The 11,938-nt window shown below is 32.5% G+C and overlaps 3 protein-coding genes across 3 annotated transcripts in view; 2 read left to right on the top strand and 1 right to left on the bottom strand.

Moving 5' to 3' along the window:
* The first annotated feature begins 4,294 nt into the window (after window positions 1-4,294).
* Window positions 4,295-6,509, top strand: LOC101502861 (pentatricopeptide repeat-containing protein At3g48250, chloroplastic). The gene has a single exon (XM_004515808.4). The coding sequence runs from the start codon at window positions 4,444-4,446 to the stop codon at window positions 6,367-6,369; it is 1,926 nt and encodes a 641-aa protein (XP_004515865.1). The 5' UTR covers window positions 4,295-4,443; the 3' UTR covers window positions 6,370-6,509.
* Window positions 6,510-7,729: 1,220 nt separating this feature from the next.
* Window positions 7,730-8,542, top strand: LOC101503182 (uncharacterized). The gene has a single exon (XM_004515809.4). It carries the CDS (start codon window positions 8,064-8,066, stop codon window positions 8,523-8,525), a length of 462 nt encoding a protein of 153 aa, XP_004515866.1. The 5' UTR covers window positions 7,730-8,063; the 3' UTR covers window positions 8,526-8,542.
* Window positions 8,543-9,421: 879 nt separating this feature from the next.
* Window positions 9,422-11,938, bottom strand: part of LOC101503502 (protein NBR1 homolog) — a 5,053-nt gene continuing 2,536 nt past the window's right edge. The window contains exons 3-8 of the mRNA XM_004515810.4: window positions 11,813-11,925; window positions 11,606-11,732; window positions 11,277-11,522; window positions 11,041-11,190; window positions 10,355-10,921; window positions 9,422-9,729 (exon numbers count right to left, since the gene is read on the bottom strand). Coding sequence (XP_004515867.1) covers window positions 9,637-9,729; window positions 10,355-10,921; window positions 11,041-11,190; window positions 11,277-11,522; window positions 11,606-11,732; window positions 11,813-11,925 — 1,296 coding nt within the window. The 3' untranslated portion in view covers window positions 9,422-9,636. The remainder of the gene's footprint in view (window positions 9,730-10,354; window positions 10,922-11,040; window positions 11,191-11,276; window positions 11,523-11,605; window positions 11,733-11,812; window positions 11,926-11,938) is intronic.

Below are 11,938 nucleotides of genomic sequence, written 5' to 3'. Positions count from 1 at the left end.
AAGGTAAAGTTATTGCCTATGCATCTAGACAGCTCAAGAGGCATGAAGTGAACTATCCCACACATGATTTGGAAATGGCTGCAGTTATCTTTGCTCTTAAGATTTGGAGGCACTATCTATATGGTGAAACTTGTGAGATTTATACCGATCATAAAAGTCTTAAGTATATCTTTCTGCAGCGAGACTTAAATTTAAGACAAAGAAGATGGATGAAACTTTTAAAAGATTATGATTGCACAATCTTATACCACCCAGGGAAGGCAAATGTTGTTGCAGACGCTTTGAGTAGGAAATCCATGGTCAGTCTTGCTCATATAGCAAAAGTAAAGAGGCCAGTAGTTAAAGAATTTCAAGAAGTTGTTGAAAGTGGAATTCAATTGGAACTTGGTCATTCGAGGTTATTTCTAGCCCACGTACAAATTCGTTCAACCATAGTTGATGATATCAAGGAAGCTCAAAGTCAAGACCCATACTTGGTGAATATGGTAAATAATGTTCAGAATGTAAAATTTCAGACTTTTCAGTTGATTCTGATGGTGTGCTGAGATTGAAGGCTCGGCTGTGTGTCCCAAATGTTGGCGGCTTAAGGAGAAAATTTTTAGAGGAGGCTCATCATTCTTCTTATACTATCCACCCAGGTTCTAACAAGATGTATCAAGACTTGAGAGAATTGTATTGGTGGGAAGGGATGAAGAGAGACGTAGCAGATTTTGTCTCTAGGTGCTTAGTGTGTCAACAAGTAAAGGTTGAGCACCAAAAGCCTGCGGGATTACTTCAACCCGTTGAAATACCTGAATGGAAGTGGGAAGACATCGCTATGGAAATTCCCGGCACATTTGTTGGCGAAATTCCCGGTAACATAATTGTACTACTGGAAATTTGAAATATGAAATTTCCAGTAGTGTCGGATTTTAATGGAAAAATTTTAAGTACCGAAAATTTGGTTGAGGGGTTGAAATTTTAAAGTAACTTTTTTTTTACCATTTAGTAAATGAAAATTTTAAGGATAATTTTGAATTTTTAACAATTTGAAGGGTATAAGATTAATTGTGGGGTACAAAAGTTAATTTTCTAATTTGAATCTTGGTTAAAAGAGGTGTCCATATTTGATACTTTCGACAATATCTCGGGTTATTCTTTCTTCACCAAAGTGAGCTGCGTAAATTTCATATCCCAATAAAACTTTAGTTAGAGCAAGAATTCATGGGTTTTGTCCAACTTGAACCCTTCCACGGTTCACCTAACTGCAGACTTTTTTTATTTATTTAGTACCAAAACACTGCACTAAAGTACTGTAGTGTGAAATACATAACAAAAAACTTTGGGTTTAATCGTCCATAATATGAGCAAATGCAAATCATTAATTATTTTATCTTTTTCAATAATATCATTCTTAAAATATCTCAAACGAAGATTTTAGAAATACACAAGTATTTTAAGAATCTATTTAAATTAAATTTGTCATCTAGTAACATTTTAAATTAAATATTTTTTTTTTAAACTTTAAAAAGTCCTCTTAAATTATTTTTTGGAGAAAAGCTCTCTTTAACTTTTTTCTCGACAAGAGCTCTCTTTAATATATTTTTTATGCAAGCTCTCTTCAATATTCTCTCTACAAAATATTGGTGTAGTCTTTTAGGAGAAATCGTATTTTATCTCATCTTAAATTAAATGGACAAGGAACATAAAATAAAGTGAGATGACTAGTTGATAATATAAATGCTCTAGATATATTATGAGTTACTCTATTTTGTTTCCCCTAACAAAAGTTATTCTATAACCAACAAATATTATAATGTCACAGATCAATATATACATTTAGTATCTTTTAGTATGTTTTAACTAAAACTATCTTTGATAAAATAAATTTATATGAAACTAAAAGAAAAAGTCCTTAGAGTATACCACTATGTAAAGTTAGAAATGAGTTTAATTTATGTTCAATTTGATAAGAATTAGCTCAATTCAAAACTCGAAATTATTACATATTTATTTTTCAACTCACTCGATTCAAGTTCACTAACAACTTATTTAGTTCAATAGCTCAAATCAAATGAATCAAAAGATAAAAAAAACTTAAAAGAACAAATGTATTCTCCCAACTTTAAATTAAAAATATTAATAAAAACATTATTTAAACTAAGTTTAAAAATAAATCTTCTTAGATCAATTTTCTTATTACACTTGATTGTCTCATGTGTTGGTGGTGCACTTCTAATATAGGAGAAGAGGAGAGTGTAAGAGTATGTTTTTTATTGTGAGACTTCAATAATAAAGTTGGAGAGAATTCATTGAGTGTGAAATTTTCAATTGTTGAATATAACTAAACAACCAACTTTGAAAATTAATATGATATTTAAAATAATTTTATTTACCTTCATAGTATAAAGAAGAATTATATACACTATTTCTAAATTTTAATTGACACAATTTTTTTCTTCAAAATAATGTATAACTCAAAATATTATCACTGAGATTAGTTGATTTGAACAACAAATGTAATATCTTATCTTAGACTTGTTTTCATTTTTTTTTTTACGATATTAGAGACCAAATATGGTTTTGCTATAAACAATAAAGTTGAATGTCTTTTTTAGTAACTTTGAAATAATATAAAGAATTTTTCAATATTAGTTTTTTAAATGATTTTTATTTTGTTTCACTATGATATTTACAATTGTAATGTGTTCAATACCATCTTCAAACATTTTAATACTTACACGTAGTATTTTTTTTTAACAACTCTCAAGTAAAACTTATTTCATACAAAAATAAAAGTAATTATATAAAATTGTTTAATATATATAAACTCATTCATGAACCAGATGAGTTAAACTATAGATAACTTAAATTTAATTCATTTATTTAGCGAATTCAATTTTTAATTCCAGTTATACTCATTTAGTTCATAAGACAAGTCTAACAAATAGTGTATTTCACCATACATTTATTATAGTCTTTTTTTGTTAAATAATTTAGTGGTTAGACTTACACATTTTAAATGTGAAATGTGTAAAATTTATAGTTCAATCTCAATTTATTGTATATCAATATTCTTGTAACTATCAATTGAATTGTTAGTACCAACTATTTATAATATTTTTTAATATTCGTGAATCGAGAAAAAGTGATTTTACTATTTTAGGAGATATAATGTAAATTAGTAAAAACTATGTTTAATATACATGAATAGCCATTTAAATATTTTTTAATATACACGAATCGATAATTTTAGTTAATTCCTCAAATTTTTTAATTAAAAAATAACGATTTGATAAATTTTAAACGTTATGGCATATGATTTCATGATATAGAATAATATAGATTCATTAATTATTTATATGTTATTAATTAAATAATAAAAATAAATTAAAAATTTAAATTTTATACTATTTTATGACGATTTCATAAATGTTAATCCTGAGAAACACAAGTACCAGATTTTAAAATGTAAAAAGATCGATTTCGTGAATTAGTAATAAATAATTGGACACACCCACTAGTGCAAGAAAATTATACTTTGGACCCTGCACTTATCTACCACATATTTTTTACAAACTATTTATTTTACTCTTTTTTACATGTTTTACAAAAAAAAATTAAACTTTGTACCGGAAAACTTGAAAAAAGTTTTCTGGTACACAAACTTCAAAATTTTAAAAATACATGTGTACACACAAAAATCATATTTGTGTACCAAATTTTTTTTTCTTTAAGTTTTTCAATACACAAATTACAAATTTTAAAAAATACATGTGTACCGGAAAATTTGAAAAAAAATTCTGATACACGAAAAATATATTTGAGTATCGAAAAATTTTAAAAAAGTTTTCTAATATACAAAGGTTGGGGTTTAAATCTTAAACACTGCCAAAATACACTTGTGTACCGGAAAAACTTGAAAAATGTTTTTTGATACACAAAGGTTAGGGTTTAAACCCTTAATCCTACCAAAACACACTTATATATCGAAAAACTTGCAAAAAAATTTACGATAGATAAAAGTTAGGGTTTAAACTCTGAATCCTACTAAAACACACTTGTGTACTGAAAAAAAAATTGGTACACAAAATCAAATTTTTTAAAATATGAGTTCCAAAAGTTTATTTTTAAAAATTTTCTAGAACTAAGTTGAATTTAATGGGGATAAAAAAATAAAAAACAAATAAATAAATAAAATAAGTAATTTGTATAAAATGTGGTGTAGAAGTAAAGTAAGGGTAGAGGGTATAATTTTGCCAGTGCAATTAAGCATGAAAACTAATAATGGGATGGGACACACCGAGGAGCAGGAGAAATATAATAGGGTTTGCAAGTCGGGTTATGTTAAACCGAAATAAGGGATCCATATCCACAAAACAAACCTTTGTCCTCAGAAAGAAACAATAAGTTTGCGTTGCGCATCAATTTGGTCTTAGGAAAATAACATTTCCAACTTTTGCGATGAACCGCGTCAAGGCAATAGCCACTTCCCTCAGATTCCTCGATTCATTACTCGCTACTACCCGAGTTATCTCAATTCGGAACCAGGTGACTCACTTCTCTTCCTCTCCTTCTTTTTCACTCCCCCTTTTGTGTCGTTCCCACTATTTATCCCCTTTTCACAACACTCACCAAAAACTCTACTTTTCTTCAAAACCCCACTCTATTTTGGAGCTTGTTTACTCCAACGATTGGTCGCAAGACTTAGAACACGAGTTAGAAAATTGCCGTTCATCTTTGACCCATGAAACTGTTGTTTACGTTTTGAAGCGATTGGATAAAAACCCAGAAAAAGCTTTTTCCTTTTTCAATTGGGTCAGTAAAAAAGAATGGTTTATGGCAAGTTCTTCCGTTTATAGCTTAATTATTAGGGTTTTAGCGAATCAAGAGACTATGAAACAGTTTTGGATTACTCTAAGGACAATGAAGGAAAAAGGGTTTTACCTTGATGAAGAGACATATTTGACAATTTCAGTAGGGTTTAAAAAGCAAAAGATGAATAGTGATGTTGTGGCTCTTTCACACTTCTATGATGGGATGATTAAGCAAAATGCAATGCAAAGTGTTGTCACTAATGTGGTTGGTATTGTTTCTGGGTCTGAGTGGGATGATAAGGTTGAGAATAAACTATCAGAGCTTAAAATTAAGCTTTCGGATAATTTCGTGATAAGGGTTTTGAAGGAGCTTCGAAATTGTCCTTTAAAGGCTTATAAGTTCTTTCAGTGGGTTGGGAAGCAATCTAGTTATCAACTAAATACTGTGACTTACAATGCAGTTGCAAGAGTTCTTGCTAAGATGGACTCGATTGAGGAGTTTTGGAGTATTCTCGAGGAGATGAAGAGTGTCGGTCATCAATTGGATCTCGATACTTACATAAAGATATCAAGGCAGCTTCAAAAGAATAGGATGATGGAGGATGCTGTCAAGCTTTATGAGCTTATGATGGATAGTTTATATAAGCCAACGGTTGTCGATTGTGTTGTCCTTTTAAGGACCATCTCTGCCAGCGATAAACCCAATATAGATTTAGTTTTCAGGGTAGCTAAGAAATTCGAGTCAACAGGGTATACAATTTCCAAAGTAGTCTATGACAGTATCCACAGGTCTTTGACAAGTGCAGGGAAATTTGATGAAGCTGAAAAGATGGTTCAAACAATGAAAAATGCTGGCTATGAACTCGATAACATCACCTACAGCCAAACTATTTTTGGACTTTGTAAGTTTAGGAGATTTGAAGAAGCAAATAAGGTGCTAGATGAGATGCAATCTTGTAATTGCTATGCTGATAAAGAGACTTGGACCATCTTGATCAAGGGGTACTGTGATGCCGGTCAACTAGACAACGCATTACTTTATTTCGCTAAGATGACTGAACAGCAATGCGAAGCAGATGCTGATTTGTTGGATGTTCTGGTGAATGGTTTTCTTGCTCAAAATAGAATAGACGGGGCATACAAAGTGCTTCTAGAGTTAACCACCAGTGCATATCGTTTAACTCCACGTCAAGCCACATACAAGAAACTGATTGACAGGCTATTAGGAGTCAGAAAATTCGAGGAGGCACTTGAGCTTCTTCGTATGATGAAGGCTCAAAAATACCCTCCATACCATGAACCATTTGTGCCACATATTTCGAAGTTTGGGACTGTGGAGGATGCTGCAGAATTCTTGAAGGTATTGAGCATAAAAAGTTACCCATCCTATACAGTTTACCTTAAGATTTTTAAATCATTATTTGAAGAAGGTAGACTTTCAGAGGCCAAAGATCTATTGTATAAGTGTCCTCCCCATATAAGGAAGCATAGTCAAATCTCTGAACTTTTTGGTTCATCAGAGAGTCAGAAGGCTGAGAGTCAGGTGGTCAAGATTCCGATAGCTGCTACTTGATCCCTATTTATTATTTTTTTCTTAGTATGTATCTCATTATTAAGTAACTTTTATCAAAGCCGTTAAGTGGATTTGTTCTTCATCACACTAATATGATGTCAGTTAACTTTATTATTGAATTTATAATAAGTTTTTATGTATGGCTAGTAATGTTATCATTGGTAAGCTTTTTCAAAAAAAATTACACTGAATATGGATGCACATGCTTGATAAACAGAATATTTTTCAGAAAAATGCTGTTTAGGCTTCCAAGTTGGAGTTCATAATAAGGAGTTGGTTCGTGGCAATTGGGCAAATCAAGAATGAAAGTAGTATAATAATGAGTTTTGATGTTAGAGGATGTGTCGCGCCGCGTAAGAATGGTACCTCATTAGAACATGTTTTTGCGTGTTGTTAATATCACTGTGTCTCTCTCCCCTCTTCAATTGTCACTTTTTTGCTGCCAAAGTTGTTCTTCACTTTCTTGCATTCAAGATGTCGATATGGCACACAAGTGAGATTTGCCACGAGAAGGGTTGGAAGAGAGAGAAAAATAAACGGTTGGTGAGAGAAGATTGATAGAAACCGGTTCCAAGCATAGATATTTAATGGCAATAATTAACTTTTTTATTGATGACAGAATATGATTATTGGTTTTTAAGAAATTGAGAGTCCTGATTTCCTCCTTTCCAATAATTTAAGAGGTTGGTCTTGCTTACTGACTTTTTCTTTTTTTTTTTATCAGTTTTCCTATTTATACAATAACGGCCTATAAACATAATTGTTGCTTAATAAATGGCTAATAATAATAATAATACAATAACAATATTAATAAGAGGTCTAACAATAAAGTAATATTTGTGAACCGTCCTTAAAATTTTCATGAGTTAGACCTACAATCAACCCAAGTCTGTTTAATTATTTATTTAAATTTGTTATCGATTTTAACTTCATTTATTGGATCATTTATCCATTAATCCATACCAATACTTATTAGTATAAGTCAAACACGTGTCGAGAATACTAACACAAACAATAGAAAAACGTAGAGAGAAAACTCAATTGATTAAAAATTGAAGGTGAGTAAATTGAGGAGGGACAATTATAGACTAGAGTCTATAAAGGAATTGGAACATAAAATCTAAAGTCATTAATTACTCACACTAAACACTCAAGTCTTGATTTACAATTTAATATCAACAAAGTCTACTCATATTTTAGTAAGAACAATTTATAATTGTAAAAATTAGGTTTTAAAAATAAATATTAAAAAAATGAAACTCTACTTGTCTACATCACTTACCTTATAATACACATTTGTTGAAGTAAGAGTTTGGCACCATATCCAAACATGTTTCAATTTCCATCCACGGAAATTTCCCAACCTACAATTTTGAGCTTTGAAAATGATGCTTGTTTAACCTCCACCCACTATGGTTCCCAACAGGCACCAAAGTTCAAATTCCACATTACGTTTTTTTTTAGTCAACACATTACTTAAAATTAGAATCTTATTACATTATCAATTTATTATATTCACATAAAATAAGGCCCCTTTATTTTATCACTACCCAAATTGCCACTTCCCTTACTTCTGCAGCTCATAGTCACAAATTATTAGAACAAAACAAAGACAAAAGAATTCAGTCTTTCGAAGCCTTATCCCTCCCCTTATGTGAGTTGTGAGGCTGTGAAGACCCAATGAAAACAACACCATGAAGAAGAAGCTACAACAACATCAACAACATAACCAACACAATGAAGTGTTGAAAGCCGTTGCACAAGCTTGGTACAATCATTCCGGCAGTGCTAAGCCTTTGAGTGAATTTGACGCACGTCGAAGAAACTTCAAAGGCAAGCCTACAAGATTTAAGCTGGAAACATTAAACAAGTCATCATCAACAACAACAACTAGTGACACAACAAACACAAGTCTTTCAACTTATTGTTGGAACTTTCAACACTCACTTTGGGACCCTTATGAGCTTGTAACAGTGTCTAGAAGGATTGAAACAGGGTTAGCTTTAGATAATCCGTTTGATGAGTTTTGTGGTTCCACATCGGTTCGAGGAAAGCGTAAACCCGAGAGTAAGAATAGTCTTAGGAATCTTTTTAATAATATGTCTTCTAGGCGATTTAATGTCTCCAAATTTCCACTGAAAAATGATGATACATGATTTTTATTCTTCTTTTATCGCAAGAGCCAGCTTAATTTTTTCTCTTTCGATGCATAATATCTTTCACTTTGATATTGTTATGATAGAAGCTTTGAAGGATGTATTTTTGAATGTTGATAATATAAGGCACAAGAAGTAAAAACAAACAATTAATATACCAAGGCATGCTCTAATTTAAATATGTTGCGTATACTAGGCAATATATTCTTAATTAACAATTCATACATGGTTGAGCAACTCGTGACGGCTGTCAAAGAGCGCATTTATTTCACAAAAGCATACATTTGATGTATTAATGTAATCATTTAATTATGACATAGAAGTGCATAGCACATTTCTAGCCACAGCCTTGTAATATTATAGTCAAACATATCAGTTAAAATTAATTTTGAAGACAAAATCGATTCTAAAACATATCAATTAAAATTAATTTTACCTCTGGTAAAAGTAGAATCAAACATCCATATAAAAAACAAATTTTACTTTAAATTTAGAATTATCACTTTATTAGGATATACAATATTAACTTGGCAGTTGAAATGTAGAAATTAAGGACCGGAATGACAAAAAGATTCGTGCTTAATATAACAATTATACGAACATTTGTAATTCTTAGTTAAATGTAGTTGAATGGGAATAGTATTAAGATGAATGACAAAAAGTTCTCATGTTTCACCTCTTAAAAAGTTTTTTTGAAAACAATTGTCAAGCTTTAGATCATCCCAAAAATGTCAACTTTCTATACAAGAGCTCAACCCACAAGTATCGGAAGCATGCCCAATCAAGAGGGCTCGACCACTATCTCAAAGTGGGAAAGGCTCTGTTAAGAGCATTATGACTTCGAGGAAGAAAGGTTGTTCAAAATCAAAATAAGACATAACTTATGGACATACAGATTGTTGTAGCAAATATACTTACGGCATAGTCTCGAGTCTTATTAAATATATGAATAGAACATGAGATCGATCAAACTGTTTAATTGCAATGACATACCACCGCAACACATGATCGAGAAAGGAAATTAGATAATAGTGCGCCTAGCAAATATTTAGCGTTTTCACAGAACGTTTCGCCAACGTAACCCATATAACATCTGACATATTAACTAAACCTACTCTCCATTGATTAAATCCATAACAACTCGTTTAATGCTTCCATTGTTTTTCTTTAGCAGCCTCTTGTTCATCTCTTTGTCACGGAAACCCTGCATTCACAACTCGTCATTAATAATTAATAAATAAAAAAATCAACCACAATAATAACAACCGCATGGCATTTGATTTGATAATTAAAAAAAAGGTTCAATGGTTGTTAAGGAAGGCTTTAAGGATGAATTAAAGTTGAGACAATATAACTTTAGCCTCTTCAAAAAAAGTTGAGACAATATAGAGATTTGGTTTATGAAGCAGCAAAGTAGGTGATGGAGGGTTGAGTGTTGAAATTTGAAATGCAAACCATGTTGATTATACTGAATGGCGGTGGGCCAAGTGAGAGGATATGGAGCTGGGGACAATGGGTCTTATTGGCTCGTATTGGGAAGTTGAATTCTTAGGGTGTGATATATAACGCAATTAAAGCTATTTTGAATATGGCATAGTTATTATGCATGTAAAAAGAATATGTTTCCGATTTTTGATTTTTAATTGGGACGGGAGACGCATAGGAGTTCTTAACGTTTAAAATTGTACTGGGTGAACATTGAAGTGGATTGGGTCCTTCCCGTGCCCAAGTCCTTTTGATTTACTCATTAATTAATTTATTTTGCCTTCAAAATACAAATAGCAACGCCAATCAAGCAAAATGAAAAAGCAGTCCAGAAAACAATTTACCATCTCATGCAACTCTTCAAGGATAGGATCCCACTCAGAAACACCACATAGATGCTCTACTGACTGCTCCAGATTGTACTCATTCATTCTCAGAATCTCCTTGTTTAGATCAACCTGCTTAAAACCCATCTCCTCAAGCTCTCTGAGGAGGGCCTCTTCTACCAAATAACTTTCATCCATCCCTAGAGATGGTGATAGTGCATCCACAGTTGAGGTTGGCTGATAGGAAGGAGCAGCTGGGGCTGTGCCAGAGAAATCGATAATGGGGTAAGAAACAGATGAAGGTTCCACTGAAGTTGCAGGGGCTGAGGCAGCAGGTTGAACAAATATAGCTTCATTGGTAGGAAATTCGTTTCCCAGTTCCTGCCATGGTGCCTTATCAACCATTTGATTCACAGGTTTAGGGGGAGCGTTATGATTTTGGGGTTGATGAAAAGCATCATCCTCAATAGGTTGAACATTGATATCTATAACTCGAGTCCCTTCATAGCCACCAACACCAAGGGGAATATTCAAGTTCAGACCTTGAGAGCTATCATAAAATGAGTCCTTGAGAGAGGCATCAACCTTCAAGTAAGATAATGGAAGAGGGAAAGAATATTACTAAACAATTAGGAAAAAAACTTAATGTTTCTGAGCCAAAAAATTATACAGAAAAAAGAAAAACAGCAAAACTTTCATTTTACCTGTATAAGAACCCAAACACGTTGGCCAAATTTATGTCCAGAGAGAGATGCCATCCTCCAGTATGATATGTATCTACCAGGTAACTGGGGCGCTCTAAACTCAACTGCAATGTCAAGCTCCTTCTCCATGGGTACACCATCCTCAGGAACCTGGGATATTTAATAAGAATATCAGATATAGAAAAGCTAATTAAATTAAATAAATGATTGAACTACAACATGAGTAATTAGCAAACCTCTAAGTCAACAGAAAGCAAGTCACTTAATTTGTCTCCACCAATCCAAACAAGTTGAGTTCCCTTGGGCCACACTAAAGTGCCATTGTTGCGCATCCGCCAAATCTTTGTGAATGGGGTAGATGGAGCCATCATTGTACCATCCAAGACATTGACATCCAAAATGAACCGACTATCTAGCTTTGGCCTTGCATGCTTCAAAAAACCACCTGTTTTAAACATATGTGGTGGGATCTTTGAATGCCTCTGCACCATAAAATAAAAAAGGTATAAATATGTGTGAAGTCACAAAAGAAGAAAAAAGTAGAATTGAGTTCAAGTGAGGTTACAAATTCTTTAGTATTCTGATATGTACATCTTGGAGCCCGAGAAGATGCGGGACGGTCCATTCTGATATAATCAGTCTGATTACCAATTTCATTGAAGCAAATGCTGCAGAGGTCATAGTTTTCTTTTCTGCATAATGGACAAAAAAAGTTCATGAAACAATTCTGAAAGTTTTTCACAATATCTAACTAAATAAAAAGAATACTCACATTGTGGATTTGAAACGAGGTCCAGTTATTGGATAGACTCCACAGACATCACAGCGGACCCCCTTGTGAAACATACCATTCAAGGAGTGACTGTTGCTCCTTTTAAATGCAGGGATGCAGATGTTT

Source organism: Cicer arietinum, chromosome 7, assembly GCF_000331145.2.
Source record: "Cicer arietinum cultivar CDC Frontier isolate Library 1 chromosome 7, Cicar.CDCFrontier_v2.0, whole genome shotgun sequence".
NCBI lineage: Eukaryota > Viridiplantae > Streptophyta > Magnoliopsida > Fabales > Fabaceae > Cicer > Cicer arietinum.
The sequence above is the reverse complement of the archived record's forward strand: the minus strand, read 5'-3'. Positions and strand labels throughout refer to the sequence as shown.

Bases quoted from the DNA above. Each gene is read 5' to 3' on its own strand.
- LOC101503182 (XM_004515809.4), top strand. From the start codon at position 8,064: ATGAAGAAGAAGCTACAACAACATCAACAACATAACCAACACAATGAA.
- LOC101502861 (XM_004515808.4), top strand. From the start codon at position 4,444: ATGAACCGCGTCAAGGCAATAGCCACTTCCCTCAGATTCCTCGATTCA.